The sequence below is a fragment of the Salmo salar genome, chromosome 09 (assembly GCF_965601325.2).
Source record: "Salmo salar chromosome 09, fSalSal1, whole genome shotgun sequence".
Classification (NCBI taxonomy): Eukaryota; Metazoa; Chordata; class Actinopteri; order Salmoniformes; family Salmonidae; genus Salmo; species Salmo salar.
In genome coordinates this window covers 89,064,449-89,081,378 of record NC_138299.1, presented here as the reverse complement: position 1 = coordinate 89,081,378, position 16,930 = coordinate 89,064,449, and the positions used below count along the sequence as shown (strand labels likewise).

The following is a 16,930-nucleotide window of genomic DNA, read 5'->3' as shown; positions in this document are numbered from 1 at the left end:
CAACTTGTTGTGTAATGTTCATGTCCAATGGCCGATGAGCACCAATACGTTTTATCTATAATTTCTCTTCATATTACAAGGATTGAAAAGGATTTTCCAGTAGATTGTCTACATAATTCATGACGATGACTGCTTGTCTAGCTTGCTAGCTAAGATTTTTAAAGTATGATGTTGTCATGATCAGTCCAATCAAAGCTACGGTAGATATAACGTGATTTGACATCATTTTTATCTGTGGCCAATGACCTTGAGGTTCTTGGATGGGCACTTCCAATGTAACTCTATGGCAGCACCCAAGGGGTTTGAATTTTCAAGCTCTAGCCGTAGATTTTGCAGTGACGTAGTGTCCCCATGAGTGACAAAACACTGAGCCAATCACGGCGCAACTAGAGAACATTACCAACCCCTACGCTCCGTATTTTCCACTGGCTGCCCCTCCACCACAGAAAGCACTGAGCTAGGCTGAAACACCTGCATGTTGGAGCTGCCTTACTCAAGAAAGCAAAAAAGAGACCATGTTTGTATTTTGTTTTATTAACTCAATGATTCTTTTTTTTTTTTTTTTTTACAATGTCTGCAAACTGATATGTGACACGTTTTAATGCCAAAATAACATGCAAAACAGGCACACATTTTTTAAATATATATATATTTTTTATTTTTTTATTAGCTAAACAGGTGGGTCTCAAGACAGCCCACTGGATGTATCCACTCCGACCCTAACCAGGAGTAGTTCTGTGGGTCCTAAAGACAGTTGACTTCATTATAGAAATATCAGAACTTCAGTGGAATACCATTTTATCCCATTATAAACAGATCTCAGTCTACATAAATATGTTGAAACTTTAGTAGGGAAACTTCATAGCTTATAAGTAACTGACAATTTTTTTGTTAAATCAGCTAGCAGCCTGCAAGGCTATGACACCTTCAAGGCTTTAAACCTTGGAATTATAACAAGACACTGTTCCTCGTTTCCTTTGTGCTTTCAAATCACGTCTGTGTAATTGTAAAAGTAAAAAAAAAAAGATGTACGGAAATACTCAATCCTCCCTTCTGAAAACCACAGAATTATTCAAGTGACGAGGGCAGTAGTACTGTAATTGAATAATTAATCTCTATCAGGCTTATTGGTGATTGGCTGCTCAGGAAGCTATCATACAGGTGCTCACTTATATTCTCCTCCTTTATTCTTCTTTTTGCTTCCACCTCCAAAGATGGCCGCCGCGACACCTGCAACAGCAAGGACTCCGAAGCCCACCATTGCGGCCATTCCCACTGTTTCCGCAGCCCGCCGAACCTGGCAGAAAAAAACATTAATTTGAATGAATGACTGATTCAGAAATAGTCATAGCTGCTTTGAATGTATAACAACAAGTAATCCAGTTACTCTACACTCTCTTGACACACATTCATAGCTTCAGAATGTCATTATGGCTCACAAGATAAATCTATGCTGAGCACAGTACACCTATTGATGAGCACCAGTCCATTGTACCTACCTGTCGAGACTCAGCCTTCCCATATCTCAGCTCTGTAACAAAGTGCTCACAGTTCCCCTTGAAGACACAGAAGGGCAGCTCCTGGTCCACATAGGCCTGGGCTTCCTTCAGTATCTCACAGATGGGTCTGACCTATAATAATATAATGCATGACATTTAGCAGATAATTTTATGCTAAGCAATTTATGCCATTTAGCAGACGTTGTTATCTTAAGCGAACTTACACTAGTGCATGCATATATTTTCATTTGGGTGGCCCCAGCGGGAATCAAAACACAATTCTCTCATTGCAAGCACCATGCTCTATCAACTGAGCCACATAGGATCACACAGGCTGGCACCTTATTCCCAGCGGTGGAAAAAGTACTCAATTGTCATACTTGAGTAAAAGTAAAGATACCTTAATAGAAAATGCCTCAAGTAAAAGTGAAAGTCACCCAGTAAAATACTACTTGAGTAAAAATCTAAAAGTATTTGGTTTTAAATGTACTTAAGTATCAAAAGTAAATGGAATTGCTAAAATGTACTTAAGTACCAAAAGTAAAAGTATAAACCATTTCAAATTCCTTATATTAAATAAACCAGACAGAATCATTTTCTTTTATTTATTTATTGGCAGAGAGCCAAGGGCACACTCCAACACTTAGACATAATTTACAAATGAAGCATTTGTGTTTAGTGAGTCTGCCAGGGCAGAGGCAGTAGAGATGACCAGGGATGTTCTCTTGATAAGTGTGTGAACTGGACCATTTTTCTGTAAAAATGTAACGAGTACTTTTGGGTGTCAGGGAAAATGTATGGAGTAAAAAGTACATCTTTTTTTTTAGGAACGTAGTGAAGTAAAAGTAGGCAAAAATATAAATAGTAAAGTAAAGTACAGATACCCCCAAAAAGACTTAAGTAGTACTTCAAAGTATTTTTACTTAAGTACTTTACACCACTGCTTATTCCCTACATAGTGCACTATGTTTGACCAGGGCCCCATGGGGTGCTATTTTGGGTCGCAACCATACTGTACTTACTGGTACTGACCTGGTAATCCTGATCCAGCTGGTTGTTGATGCACCACCGATCATGCCCCACCACGTCCCAGATCTCTTCCTTCTTCACCTTAGCTTTGTCACTGAGCACAGACATCAGGATGTTGGAACTGGCTCCAGGGACCTCGGCTGGGGAGCAAAGAGACATGGGAGAAGGAGAGGGAAAAGTTCCAAGGGAGGGGGTGCACAGACAAAACATGTCATAAAACATATCATCAGTGCCAAAGATGAGTTTAAAGTTGAGTTTTGTCACATTAGTTTTTGTCAGAAAGTATTCACACCCCTTGACATTTTCCACATTTTTGTTGCGTTACAGCCTGAATTTAAAATGGAAGAAATTGAGATTTTGTGTCTTTGGCCTACACACAATAACCCATAATGCCAAAGTGGAATGATGGTTTTCAAAATTTGTAAAAATGAATTAAAATTGAAAATCTGAAATGTCTTCAGTCAATAAGTATTTAACCCCTTTGTTATGACAAGCCTAAATGCGTTCAGGGGTAAAAATGTGCTTAACAAGTCACATAAAACGTTTTTTTCCCCTTCACCTTTCAGCAGAACAATATTCTAAAACACAGGGCCAAATATACACTGGAGTTGCTTACCAAGGTGACAATGAATGTTCCTGAGTGGCCTAGTAGCAGTTTAGACTTAAATCGTCTTGAAAATCTATGGAAAGACTTGAAAATAGCTGTCTAGCAATAATCAACAACCAACTTGACAGAGCTTGAAGATTGTTTAAAAGAAAAATGAGCAAATATTGTACAATCCAAGTGTACAATATCTCCTAGGGACTTACCCAGAAAGACTCACAGCTGTAATCTCTGCCAAATGTATTTCTAACAATGACTCAGGGGGTTGAAAACTTATCCAATCAAGAAAAAGTGCATTCAGAAAGTATTCAGACCCCTTGACTTTTTCCACATTTTGTTAATAGCAAAGCAAAAACAGGTTTTTCGAAATGCTAGCAAATATATACAAATAAAAACCGAAATACCTTATTTACATAAGTATTCAGACCCTTTGCTATGAGACTCAAAATTGAGCTCAGGTGCATCCTGCTTCCATAGATCATCCTTGAGATGTTTCTACAACTTGATTGGAGTCCACCTGTGGTAAATTCAATTGATTGGGAATGATTTGGAAAGGCACACACCTCTCTATACAAGGTCCCACAGTTGGCAGTGCATGTCAGAGCAAAAACCAAGCCATGAGGTCGAAGGAATTGTCAGTAGAGCTCCGAAACAGGATTGTGTTGAGGCACAGATCTGGGGAAGGGTGCCAACAAATTTCTGCAGCATTGAAGGTCCCCAAGAACATAGCGGCCTCCATCATTCTTAAATGGAAGAAGTTTAGAACCACTAAGACTCTTCCTAGAGCTGGCCGCCAGGCCAAACTGAGCAATCGGGGGAGAAGGGCCTTGGTAATGGAGGTGACCAAGAACCCGATGGTCACTCTGACAGAGCTCCAGAGTTCCTCTGTGGAGATGGGAGAATCTCCCAAAAGGACAACCATCTCTGCAGCACTCCACCAATCAGGCCTTTATGGTAAAGTGGCCAGACGGAAGCCACTCCTCAGTAAGAGGCACATGACAGCCCGCTTGGAGTTTGCCTCTCTTTGGCCTGAACGCCAAGCATCACGTCTGGAGGAAACCTGGCACCATCCCTACGGTGAAGCATGGTGGTGGCAGGGACTGGAAGACTAGTCAGAATGGAAGGAAAGATAAACGGAGCAAAGTACAAGCTTCTAGCATCATACCCAAGAAGGCTCGAGGCTGTAATCGCTGCCAAAGGTGCTTCAACAAAGTACTGCGTAAACGGTCTGAATACTTATGTAGATGAGATATTTCAGTTTTGTATTTTCTTTCAATTTTCAAACATTTATAAAAAACTGTTTTTGCTTTGTCATTATGGGGTATTGTATGTAGACTGATGAGGGGGAAAAAACTATTTACTCAGTTTTGGAATAAGGCTGTAACGTAACAAAATGTAGAAAAAGTCAAGGGGTCTGAATACTTTCCGAATGCACTGTATATTAGTGTTTTATTTTCCATTAATTAAATTAGTTTTAATTCCACTTTGACAGAGTATTTTGTGTAGATTCTTGAAAGAAAATGATAATTAAATCCATTTCAATCCCACTTTGTAACCACAAAATTTGGAAAAAGTACTTTCTGAAGCCATTGTCTGTACTCTATATCTACAGTGCCTTGCAAAAGTATTCTTGCCCCTTTGGCGTTTTTCCTATTTTGTTTCATTATAACCTGTAATTTAAATAGATTTTTATTTGGATTTCATGTAATGGACATAGACAAAAAATACAAAATTGGTGAAGTAAAAAAAAAAAAACCTTGTTTAAAATAATTCAGGAAAATAAAAAAACGGAAAAGTGGTGTGTGTATATGTATTCGCACCCTTCACTATGAAGCCCCTAAATAAGACCTGGTGCAACCAATTACCTTCAGAAGTCACATAATTAGTTAAATAAAGTCCACCTGTGTGCAATCTAAGTGTCACATGATCTGTCACATGATCTCAGTATATATACACATCGGTTCTGAAAGGCCCCAGAGTCTGCAACACTCCTAAGCAAGGGGCACCACCAAGCAAGCGGCACTATGAAGACCAAGGAGCTCTACAAACAGGTCAGGGACAAAGTTCTGGAGAAGTACAGATCAGGATTGGGTTATAAAAAAATATCAGAAACTTTGAACATCCCACGGAGCACCATTAAATCCATTATTAAAAAAATGGAAAGAATATGGCACCACAACAAACCTGCCAAGAGAGGGCCGCCCACCAAAACTCACAGACCAGGCAAGGAGGGCATTAATCAGAGAGGCAACAAAGAGACCAAAGATAACACTGAAAGAGCTGCAAAGCTCCACAGCGGAGATTGGAGTATCTGTCCATAGGACCACTTTAAGCAGTACACTGCACAGAGCTGGGCTTTACGGAAGAGTGGCCAGAAAAAAGCCATTGCTTAAAGAAGAAAATAGGCAAACACGTTTGGTGTTCGCCAAAAGGCATGTGGGAGACTCCCCAAACATATGGAAGAAGGTACTCTGGTAAGATGAGACTAACATTTATATTTTTGGCCATCAAGGAAAACGCTTTGTCTGGCACAAACCCAACACCTCTCATCACCCCGAGAACACCATCCCCACAGTGAAGCATGGTGGTGGCAGCATCATGCTGTGGGGATGTTTTTCGTCGGCAGGGACTGGGAAACTGGTCAGAATTGAAGGAATGATGGGCGGCGCTAAATATAGGGAAATTCTTGAGGGAAACCTGTTTCAGTCTTCCAGAGACTTGAGACTGGGACGGAGGTCCACCTTCCAGCAGGACAATGACCCTAAGCATACTGCTAAACGTTTTGGATTTAAATGTTTTGGTATGGCCTAGTCAAAGCCCAGACCTCAATCCAATTGAGAATCTGTGGTATGATTTAAAAATTGCTGTACACAAGCGGAACCCATCCAACTTGAAGGAGCTGGAGCAGTTTGCCTTGAAGAATGGGCAAAAATCCCAGTGGCTAGATGTGCCAATCTTATAGAGACATACCCCAAGCGACTTGCAGCTGTAATTGCTGCAAAAGGTGGCTCTACAAAGTATTGACTTTAGGGGGGTGAATAGTTATGCACGCTCAAGTTCTGTTTTTTTTGTCTTATTTCTAGTTTGTTTCAAAATAAAAAATATTTAGCATCTTCAAAAGTAGTAGGCATGTTGTTTAAATCAAATGATACAAAACCCACAAAAATTTTAATTCCAGGCTGTAAGGCAACAAAATAGGAAAAATGCCAAGGGGGGTGAATACTTTCGCAAGCCACTGTATGTACGCTACTGTATATAAATTGTTGAGTGCACTATATCTTCTAAAATAAAGATTTGATCATACTCTATAACTCACAGGGTGGGGCCAGGTGAATGACAAAACCGTCACCAACGTACAAAGTCCAGTGCTGGAAATTCCCTCTGAATATCTCAATCAGGTCCCCTGGCTCTGGCTTCTCATCGTACTGTCAAGGAAGAAATAATAAGTATGATTTAGCAAATCTATGTATTGCCACATACAGGGGTGTTGTTGCTAGACACCCTCTTGTTAAAGTATGCAACCACCAACCAACTGCCAAGTATGCCGTTCTGAAAGGGAACGTGCTCAGATCAGGGAACAAAGCTAAGTTCTTCGTCGTGCAAACACTACTTTGTACAAACAAAATGTAAATATTTGCATAAAAACAGACTACACAGAGACAGTGGACACAATCAACATTTGGATTGGACTTTACTTACCAATGTCGGAGCCATGGTTACCGTTATTTCCTTTTCACAGCTTTGATTTCCCTTCTGCTTGTAAATAACTTTACGTTTCCTATTTCCTGAGCTTTTATCTCAACCCTGTAAAGTCAGAACAAAATCGATGGGTTATATTTAGGAGGCCTGTTTTCCTAAGACATTAGCTAACAAAATATTAGGCAATCTATTGGCTAATAAACTAGATACTGATCTAATTTCACTATGTTCTGGTGTCTATGGAAAATCAGTGGAGTGTATTCATGGATGCCAAGGGGAGCCAGGCTACACAAAAAAAAAGAACAAAAAAAAGAAAATATATAATTTTCCAATGACTTTTGTCTCTCTGTTTCAGAATTTTTCTTCAATTCCCAAGAGGCTGAATGTATCTATGGAGCGAGATAGCTGCCAAAAGGTTAAACGTACGTATCGTAAGGATCGGAAGAAAATCCATGTGTGAAACAGAAAACGTAACCGTTAAATTAGATCTGTAAACGTATGTTACGACTATGAATGAACATTTACACGTTCAATTCTTACTTTACGTCTCCCTTTACTCGGTTACAGATCTTTTTTATACGCACAAACTTTTGTCAGGAATGTGACATCTGCAAAGGACATGAACCGAATGTAGCTAGTCAAAGATAGCTAGTCAATCAAGCAACTCTAGCCAAAACGTTATAGTTGATTTGCAGCTTCCGGTTTCATTTCCAGAATAAAAGTCTAGAGCTTGTTTTAGAACGGCATTCGATAACGACGTTATAACAGTAGATGACGTAATACAGGCTTGTGCCTTCAGCAAATGACTTGTGTGAGAATTATATTATAAAGACACAGAAGAGCCTTGTCTAGAATAACCGCCTGAGCTGCAAAATAGAAAGTAAATATGATTTAGGCCTATTCCACTATCTAAATATACTGGTGTGTGTTATTTAACAGTCATATAATTGCATTATTTATTTTTATAGCCGCGTGGGGGCTACTGTGGTGATCATGTACACTTTTTCCAGTATTTGGGAGCACGGACTGTAGGCCTTATACTAGGCATTTTGACTGTTGTATTTGCGAATTCCACTCTGTATGTAGGCTTATAGCCATTTGCATTGCACAACCCCATCACACAGAGGCTATATCCATATCAATAAATTAGATTCAAGAAATATTTATTAAGTCTTGGCTATAACCTGTCCTGAGCTAAATAGCCAAGGGGTCCCAAATGGTCAAGACTATGAATAGCCTATTCTTATTGCCAGATTGGTTTTCCCTATCCTATCAGCCACTGCATGTGCTTCTTCAACTATTTAGTTTCAAATGTATTTAGAGGCTATATTTAGATGCCTGTGAGCTGGGGTCTCTTTTTAAGGGGAGGCCTATAATAAAAACAGTAATAAAACACAAATAGAGTTCTACAATTATTCTGCAAGACACCAGTACCCAAAATGATAGCCTAAATTGCAATGCCTACAAGTTTGTGGATAGGCCTAAATTAAACATTGAATTATTAGTAATATAGAATGGAGACTTTTAACTTGAAAACGTGCAGGATACCTCTTTCCGGTTTCCCAGACTTCCGTTTTTTTTATACTGTGTTATGCTTGTTCTCATAGTACTCCTCACAAGTTTTTATTGTTGGTGAGATGAAATTGACAAAAGTCGGAAAGGTATTATTGTACATCCGAATTGCAACACAAGATTTGTTCAAGACTAAAAGTTTTGTCCGTAATCATAACATGGTGTTTGTATGTTCACAGATGAAATTTCACATTTACGTTTAATGTTTCACGTATGGATTTTCTTACGATCCTAACGATTCATACGTTCAACCTTTTGGCAGCTATCTGGCTCCATATGTATCTCACCGGAGAAAGCATGTGAGTGCCCCTCTGTCTCTTTATGAGTAGGCCATCTATCTGATGCTGTCTGATCCAAACGAGTATGACATTGTTGCCGCCCATGGCATTGAATGGAATGCAAGGGAAGCATGCGTGCATTTGGCCTACCTTGATAAAAAGTATAAAAAATTTGCCAATCAGCGTTGATCTAAACTGAGCGAGCTCAACTGTGAATGGTCTTGGCACACCAAAAGAAAGTGTCAAGGGAAGCCAGCTTGGATTTTGGTGTCACTCCTATCAAATCGCATTGAGCGCATACGTCATTGACAGAAACAACTTGAATTGTTGCATCTTGTTTTGTTGTTGTCCTCCGGTGGCTAGCTAGCTAGCTAAAATTGTCCCTTTCCTAAATTAGCCATGGATGGAGATAGGGATTTGGACATGTGGTTTTACTTAATTCTCCTTACTGGCCAATGATTATAACGGTGATTCTGATCCAACCATTAATTCAAACATTGTTGTGCATCTGGCCTGAGAGGATGGAAGTTCAATATGTAGCTAGATGTAGAAGGGTAATGTTAACGAGCTAACTTTGCCCATGAATGGAAGTTAGGCTAGCAAACAACCATTTTAGCCAGGTAGCCTAGGACAACAAGAAATAAAAGCCTGTACTGTATGACAGAGTGATAGACCGTTTTGTCAACATGAAAGAGAGGAGGATGGCATTGGAGTTTCTCTACAAGTAGGGTGTCAACATATTTTTCTACTTGCACAAACGCACACACAGAAATCAGAACCATGGACAGCCGCATCTTAAATATATATATAGAGAGAGCGAACAGACACAGAGAGCATGGGCTCTTGAGTTCTTCTGCAAAAAGATAGAATTTAGAGTTCGATAAATGTAAATAAACTTGCATTTTTTTGCTAGGACATCAAAACATCAAAACCCTCATTCCAAATCACAATTCCATACCTAAAACCTTAATTTTGAACAAAATTACATGAATGGACTATTACTACCAAGGATTATCAAGAAGAAAAAAAACTTCTAACAAACCAAAACCTGCATAAGAAACACAGCGGAACATGGAAATACCATCCAACACAAAACTAGGTGAGTAATGTTCAGTCTGACCCTACTTCTGAAGCCAAAAATTAAAAGACAATCTCTAGGTCATTTTGTTATATAAAGCTTAATAAATAAGGCTACGAAGCTACCAAGCTGCTAGGAAAGAAACTGACTGAAATTCACACAGAAGTGTGAAGTGAGAAATGTGAAAACTGTTGAGCCTAACAATGGCAGGAGAGTTTCCCCAAACAATTCGATTTGCTGGTTTTACGCATCACAATTTCAAATAACTCTTTGTTGACTGTTGCTGGGTGTTATCGGCCACCTCGAAGACACCTGGACCATCTTTTTTGATATTTTCAGTGGTATCGTTAACCTCTATGGGCTATCCCGTGGCGCGATATTCAAATACCTCAAAACTGCAAAAACTTCAATTTTTCAAACATATGACTATTTTACAGCATTTTAAAGACAAGACTCTCGTTAATCTAACCACACTGTCCGATTTCAAAAAGGCTTTACAACGAAAGCAAAACATTAGATTATGTCAGCAGAGTACCCAGCCAGAAATAATCAGACACACATTTTTCAAGCTAGCATATAATGTCACATAAACCCAAACCACAGCTAAATGCAGCACTAACCTTTGATGATCTTCATCAGATGACAACCCTAGGACATTATGTTATACAATACATGCATGTTTTGTTCAATCAAGTTCATATTTATATCAAAAAACAGCTTTTTACATTAGCATGTGACTAGCATGTGACTAGCATTCCGACAGAACACTGCCGGTGAATTTACTAAATTACTTACGATAAACATTCACAAAAAACATAACAATTATTTTAAGAATTATAGATACAGAACTCCTCTATGCACTCGATATGTCCGATTTTAAAATAGCTTTTCGGTGAAAGCACATTTTGCAATATTCTAAGTAGATAGCCCGGCATCACAGGGCTAGCTATTTAGACACCCACCAAGTTTAGCACTCACCAAAGTCAGATTTACTATAAGAAAAATGTTATTACCTTTGCTGTTCTTCGTCAGAATGCACTCCCAGGACTTCAGCTTCAATAACAAATGTTGGTTTGGTCCCAAATAATCCATTGTTATATCCAAATAGCGGCGTTTTGTTCGTGCGTTCAAGACACTATCCGAAAGGGTAAATAAGGGTGACGAGCATGGCGCATTTCGTGACAAAAAAAATCTAAATATTCCATTACCGTACTTCGAAGCATGTCAACCGCTGTTTAAAATCAATTTTTATGCAATTTTGCTCGTAAAAAAGCGATAATATTCAGACCGGGAAAGCGTGTATACGTACAAAGAGAGAGAAAATAAAAACATCTCGTGCCCTCGTGCACGAGCCTGAGTCTCAGAGTACTCTGACCAGCCACTATCCAAACGCGATAATGTGTTTCAGCCTGGGGGTGCCTCGATATCATTCAGCTTTTTCCCGGGCTCTGAGAGCCTATGGGAGCCGTAGGAAGTGTCACGTTACAGCAAAGATCCTCAGTCTTCAATAAAAAGAGCCAAGATGAACAACAACTTGTCAGACAGGCCACTTCCTGTTCAGAATCTTCTCAGGTTTTTGCCTGCCATATGAGTTCTGTTATACTCACAGACACCATTCAAACAGTTTTAGAAACTTTAGGGTGTTTTCGATCCAAAGCCAATAATTATATGCATATTCTAGTTACTGGGCAGGAGTAGTAACCAGATTAAATCGGGTACGTTTTTTATCCGGCCGTGTCAATACTGCCCCCTAGCCCTAACATGTTAAGGAGCAGTTCTCTCTATGTGGGTCTAACAGCAAGAAGTTCTGGAAAACGTTTAAAGACCTGGAGAATAAACCCTCCTCCTCACAGCTGCCCATGTCCCTTAATGTTGATGATGTGGTTGTTACTGACAAGGAGCACATGGCTGAGCTCTTTAATCACCACTTCATTAAGTCAGGATTCCTATTTGACTCTGCCATGACTCCTTGAACCGTTCAACGTTTCATCATATCCCACCCCTTGTAATGCGACTATCCCTGATGGTGCTCCATCTTTTTCCCCTGCCCCGCTACAAAGTTTCTCCCTGTAGGCGGTCACTGAGTCCAAGGTGCTAGAGGAGCTCCTTAAACTTGACCCCAAAAAAACATCTGGTTCGGATGGTTTAGACACTTTCTTCTTTAAGTTTGCTGCCCCTATCATCGCCAAGCCCGTCTCTCCTCTCTGGGGAGGTTCCCATTGCTTGGAAGGCAGCCACGGTTCGTCCTTTATTTAAAGGGGGAGACCAAGCTGATCCTAACTGTTATAGGCCTATTTCTATTTTGCCCTGTTTATCAAAAGTGTTGGAAAACTTGTAAAAAATCAACTGACTGGCTTTCTTGACGTCTATAGTATTCTCTCGGGTACGCAATCTGGTTTCCACTTAGGTTATGGATGTGTCACTGCAACCTTAAAGGTCCTCAATGATGTCACCATTGCCCTTGATTCTAAGCAGTGTTGTGCTGCTATTTTTATTGACTTGGCCAAAGCATTTGATAAGCTAGACCATTCCATTCTTGTGGGCCGGCTAAGGAGTATTGGTGTCTCTGAGGGGTCTTTGGCCTGGTTTGCTAACTACCGCTCTCAAAGAGTGGAGTGTATAAAGTCAGAACATCTGCTGTCTCAGCCACTGTCTGTCACCAAGGGAGTACCCCCAAGGCTCGATCCTAGGTCCCACGCTCTTCTCAATTTACATCAACAACACGGCTCAAGCAGTAGGGAGCTCTCTCATCCATTTATATGCAGATGATACAGTCTTATACTCAGCTGGGCCCTCCCCGGATTTTGTGTTAAACGCTCTACAACAAAGCTTTCTTAGTATCCAACAAGCTTTCTCTGTCCTTAACCTTGTTCTGAACAACTCTAAAACAAAGGTCATGTGGTTTGGTAGCAAGAAGTCCCCTCTCCCGACCAGTGTGATTACTACCTCTGAGGGTTTAGAGCTTGAGGTAGTCACCTCATACAAGTACTTGGGAGTATGGCTAGATGGTACACTGTCTTTCTCTCAGCACATATCAAAGCTGCAGGCTAAGGTTAAATCTAGACTTGGTTTCCTCTATTGTAATCGCTCCTCTTTCACCACAGCTGCCAAACTAACCCTGATTCAGATGACCATCCTACCCATGCTAGACTACGGAGACGTGATTTATAGATCGGCAGGTAAGAGTGCTCTCGAGCGGCTAGATGTTCTTTACCATTCGGCCATCAGATTTGCCACCAATGCTCCTTATAGGACACATCACTGCACTCTATTCTACTCTGTAAACTGGCCATCTCTGTATACCCGTCTCAAGGCCCACTGGTTGATGCTTATTTATAAAACCCTCTTAGGCCTCAGTCCCCTCTATCTGAGATACCTACTGCAGTCCTCATCCTCCAACATACAACACCCGTTCTGCCAGTCACATTCTGATAAAGGTTCCCAAAGCACACAGATCCCTGGGTCACTCCTCTTTTCAGTTCTCTGCAGCTAAGGACTGGAACGAGCTGCAAAAAACACTCAAACTGGACCGTTTTGTCTACATCTCTTCATTCAAAGACTCAATCATGGACACTCTTACTGACAGTTCGCGTGATGTATTGTTGTCTCCACCTTCTTGCCCTTTGTGGTGTTGTCTGTGCCCAATAATGTTTGTACCATGGTTTGTGCTGTGTCATGACTCTCCTTTGAGGATCCAAAGATCAGCGTCTACAGAGCCCTCTCACCCACAGAGGGGGGAAGGGATTGATGTGGGGGGTTTTATGACAACTCACGTCGATCGTAAATTGTAGGCAGCAGATGACTCCTTTTGGTCTCTAGTATGGGTGAATGGAATGTATCTTTGTTACAGATGATTTTGCCACCCACAACATCCAACAAGGAACACTGGGACAATATATTTCAACATCTGAATGTTGGGAATGATGAAAGATGGAATTTGGAAAATTAATGTCATTAAAAATGGTATAAACACGTTATAACGAAAGAATTGTAACTTGAGGAGCTTTTACACTGTGTATATCAGGTTTACATCCTTTACGTGGCGTAGAAAATATCAAGGATGAAGAGAATGTTTTTGTGACGATAGAATTGTGATTTTAGTTCTCTAACAAGATCATAGTAATTATAATACTTTGCCTCTTAACTAGCCATGCCCCAGGGAGCCCAGCGAGAATGTCATCATGATGAAAATGCCCCTTTTACCCAGAGGGTATAAAAGATTGAGTTAAGAATTAACATACCAGACTAAACAGACCATAAGCTGCAGCTAGGTCACAACCAATGAAAATCAACATGATGTTGAAGAAGACGAAGTAGCCTCTAACAGTCAATGTTACGGTTGAGTAGCTGTATCTAAGAAAGGGAATTTGAGTAGGAACATCTGGTTACTCTTTTCAAATCATGGCCGACTACACTGCTTTCATCACCACTTGGGATCATCGACACGGCTGATTAGCCGTCCTCAGAAGACCACTCATCCAGAACGAGTGCAAGTAAACAGACAACTAAGAAGGACATTGTGACCTGTTGTGGACAATCAGAGCCTTACACCTGAGAACGAAGGAGAAGGCCCATCCGAAGGAGAAGGCCCAATCGAACCCTTTTCACGAAGGCATGGGTGCAACAGAGATACACGACAAAGACCTTCAACACGTAAATACATGCATTACTTCTTACCCAAAGGGGCAGCAGTTCGGGGCAAAGTATTAGGGTTACTGTGAGCGTAGTTCCCCAAATGATCCAAGTGTTGTCTCTCTTTCTCTCTCTCTCTCTCTTTAACTCTCCATCTTTTGTAACAACTGTCATATTGTGTTAGTCTGCCAGGGACCTGTTGTCATCATATTAAGTTTCTAATCAATTACCTATACTGTGTGTGTGTGTCTGTGTGTATCCTGTGTTATCTTTACTTTGTTAGTAAATAAATAATGAAATACATTTGTGTGGTACAAAATGATCAGTAAGACTCAGGTTTGTGCAGATTCCAGAAGTCTGCGATGTTCAGAATGAGACTGATATGAGGTAATGATTAATAAGTGACTGTTATTGATAGATACAGTGGGGGGAAAAAGTATTTGATCCCCTGCTGATTTTGTACGTTTGCCCACTGACAAAGAAATTATCAGTCTATCATTTTAATGGTAGGTTTATTTGAACAGTGAGAGACAGAAAAACAACAACAAAAAATCCAGAAAAACACATGTCAAAAATGTTAGAAATTGATTTGCATTTTAATGAGGGAAATAAGTATTTGACCCCCTCTCAATCAGAAAGATTTCTGGCTCCCAGGTGTCTTTTATACAGGTAACAAGCTGAGATTAGGAGCACACTCTTAAAGGGAGTGCTCCTAACCGCAGCTTGCTACCTGTAAAAAAGACACCTGTCCACAGAAGCAATCAATCAATCAGATTCCAAACTCTCCACCATGGCCAAGACCAAAGAGCTCTCCAAGGATGTCAGGGACAAGATTGTAGACCTACACAAGGCTGGAATTCAAATAAACTATTCAAATAAACCTACTATTAAAATTATAGACTGATCATTTCTTTGTAAGTGGGCAAACGTACAAAATCAGCAGGGGATCAAATACTTTTTTCCCCCACTGTATATCTTTGACTTAATTCGGGAGATGGTAACTCGTTAAACAATTTCTCCCGCGGTGTACCAAAGCCCTAATGAGTTAATTGTTACATGATTAATTTAATCTGGTAACAATTACACATAGTAGGTAATTATTCGATATATAACAGTCATCACATTAATGAGAGTCACGTCACGACAGCTGCTACCATGTTGTGCTGCTGCCATGTTGTTGTCATGTTGTGTTGCTACCATGCTGTGCTTTTGTGTTGCTGCCATGCTGCTGTCGGCTTAGGTCTCTCTTTATGTAGTGTTGTGGTGTCTCATGTCGTGATGTGTGTTTTGTCCTATATTTTTATTTTATTTTGTATTTTGAATCCCAGCCCTCGTCCCCGCAGGAGGCCTTTTGCCTTTTTGTAGGCTGTCATTGTAAATAAGAATTTGTTGTTAACTGACTTGCCTAGTTAAATAAAGGTTAAATAAATAAAAACATAATATTTATCTTACGTTGATTGGACTAAATTGTTTTTGGTATATTTTAGTTGTCACTGTATTAGACTAAGCAGAGGTGATTTGATGATGTTGAAATTGAAATGGTGTTGGAATAGTGGAGGCAACTCCTGTTTTCTTTGCAACTTGTGCTAAATATCTGTGGTTCTAAATCAATAGTTGTTTAGTGGTCCAAAAATGTCGGAAACATTAACTTGCTTGAGGTCATGTAACTGTCTATTACATGCAATATGCTATGTGGACTAAACCGAAGAGGTTGCTATCCGGTCTTGTGATAAAACAACGGTTTGGGTGAATTTATTCTGCAACTGTCTTATTGTCTCGGGCTTTAGGCCTATATATCACTGTGACAACATATTACTTAACAGGTTATAGAGCAAACAACACAATTATCACAACACATAGATTGTAATATGGCTTTTTTTCTGGCTTCCTCAGTGATTTTATCCACGCACCGCTACTGTAAAAAACATTCATTTTGCAAGGAAATAGCTAGCTACTGTAGCTTCGTTACTGTAACTGACCACAAACGGCACACGACATAGACTATGTTTGCATGCTGTCAAGACTTTCGATCCCATTTAGCAAGCTAGATATTTGTAATTCTCACAAGTACTTTAGTCCAGATAATCACTAAATACTTGTACATTCTTATAACTTACTGTAAGTTCGGTGTCGTGGCTACGATGTTGATTGCTTTACATCGAACACAGAAATAACGTTTGACGTCAACGATCAGCTGACTCGAAAAAAAGCAAACAAATCCGAGGGCGTATCTCCTGGCAGCGTGCGTGCTGACGTAGTTTCCAAGTACAGTGTCAGGCCAGTAGATGGCAATAAATTACCCCTCGAAAGACAACGATAGAATAAGAAAATAAAGACTTCCGGTTTTGGAGCGCACTTGTAACGAGCTACGAATAATCAGCTCTACACGTCAAATATGATGATATAAGGGGAGCGTTCTTATGGTTCTATTTTCAGTTTGGGAAGTTGAACGATGTGTGCCGTGTTTGACAGGACTTCCCTGACAGTCACCATGCAGACCTCTCTCACTCACACACCGCAGAATGCATTTAGGTGAGTT

The 16,930-nt window shown here is 40.1% G+C and overlaps 3 protein-coding genes across 4 annotated transcripts in view; 2 read left to right on the top strand and 1 right to left on the bottom strand.

Moving 5' to 3' along the window:
* Positions 1-518: 518 nt before the first annotated feature.
* Positions 519-16,930, bottom strand: part of LOC106612085 (phospholipase A and acyltransferase 4) — a 21,580-nt gene continuing 5,168 nt past the window's right edge. The window contains exons 1-6 of one of the 2 annotated variants that reach the window (XM_014212926.3): positions 16,509-16,619; positions 6,832-6,936; positions 6,449-6,557; positions 2,532-2,668; positions 1,500-1,631; positions 519-1,297 (exon numbers count right to left, since the gene is read on the bottom strand). In XM_014212926.3, the coding sequence (XP_014068401.1) occupies positions 1,166-1,297; positions 1,500-1,631; positions 2,532-2,668; positions 6,449-6,557; positions 6,832-6,846 (525 nt within the window). In that variant the 5' untranslated portion in view covers positions 6,847-6,936; positions 16,509-16,619 and the 3' untranslated portion in view covers positions 519-1,165. Of the gene's footprint in view, positions 1,298-1,499; positions 1,632-2,531; positions 2,669-6,448; positions 6,558-6,831; positions 6,937-16,508; positions 16,620-16,930 lie in introns of those variants that run through there. The other variant, XM_045724132.2, reaches the window with a different exon arrangement.
* The window catches only part of LOC106612084 (neutral alpha-glucosidase AB), a 27,769-nt gene continuing 24,904 nt past the window's right edge, over positions 14,066-16,930 (top strand). Inside the window, exon 1 of the mRNA XM_014212925.3 lies at positions 14,066-14,412. The gene's annotated coding sequence lies outside the window, so the exon portion shown is untranslated. The remainder of the gene's footprint in view (positions 14,413-16,930) is intronic.
* The window catches only part of LOC106612083 (integrator complex subunit 5), a 3,981-nt gene continuing 3,756 nt past the window's right edge, over positions 16,706-16,930 (top strand). The window contains exon 1 of the mRNA XM_014212920.3: positions 16,706-16,923. Within this exon, the coding sequence (XP_014068395.1) occupies positions 16,844-16,923 (80 nt within the window). The 5' untranslated portion in view covers positions 16,706-16,843. The remainder of the gene's footprint in view (positions 16,924-16,930) is intronic.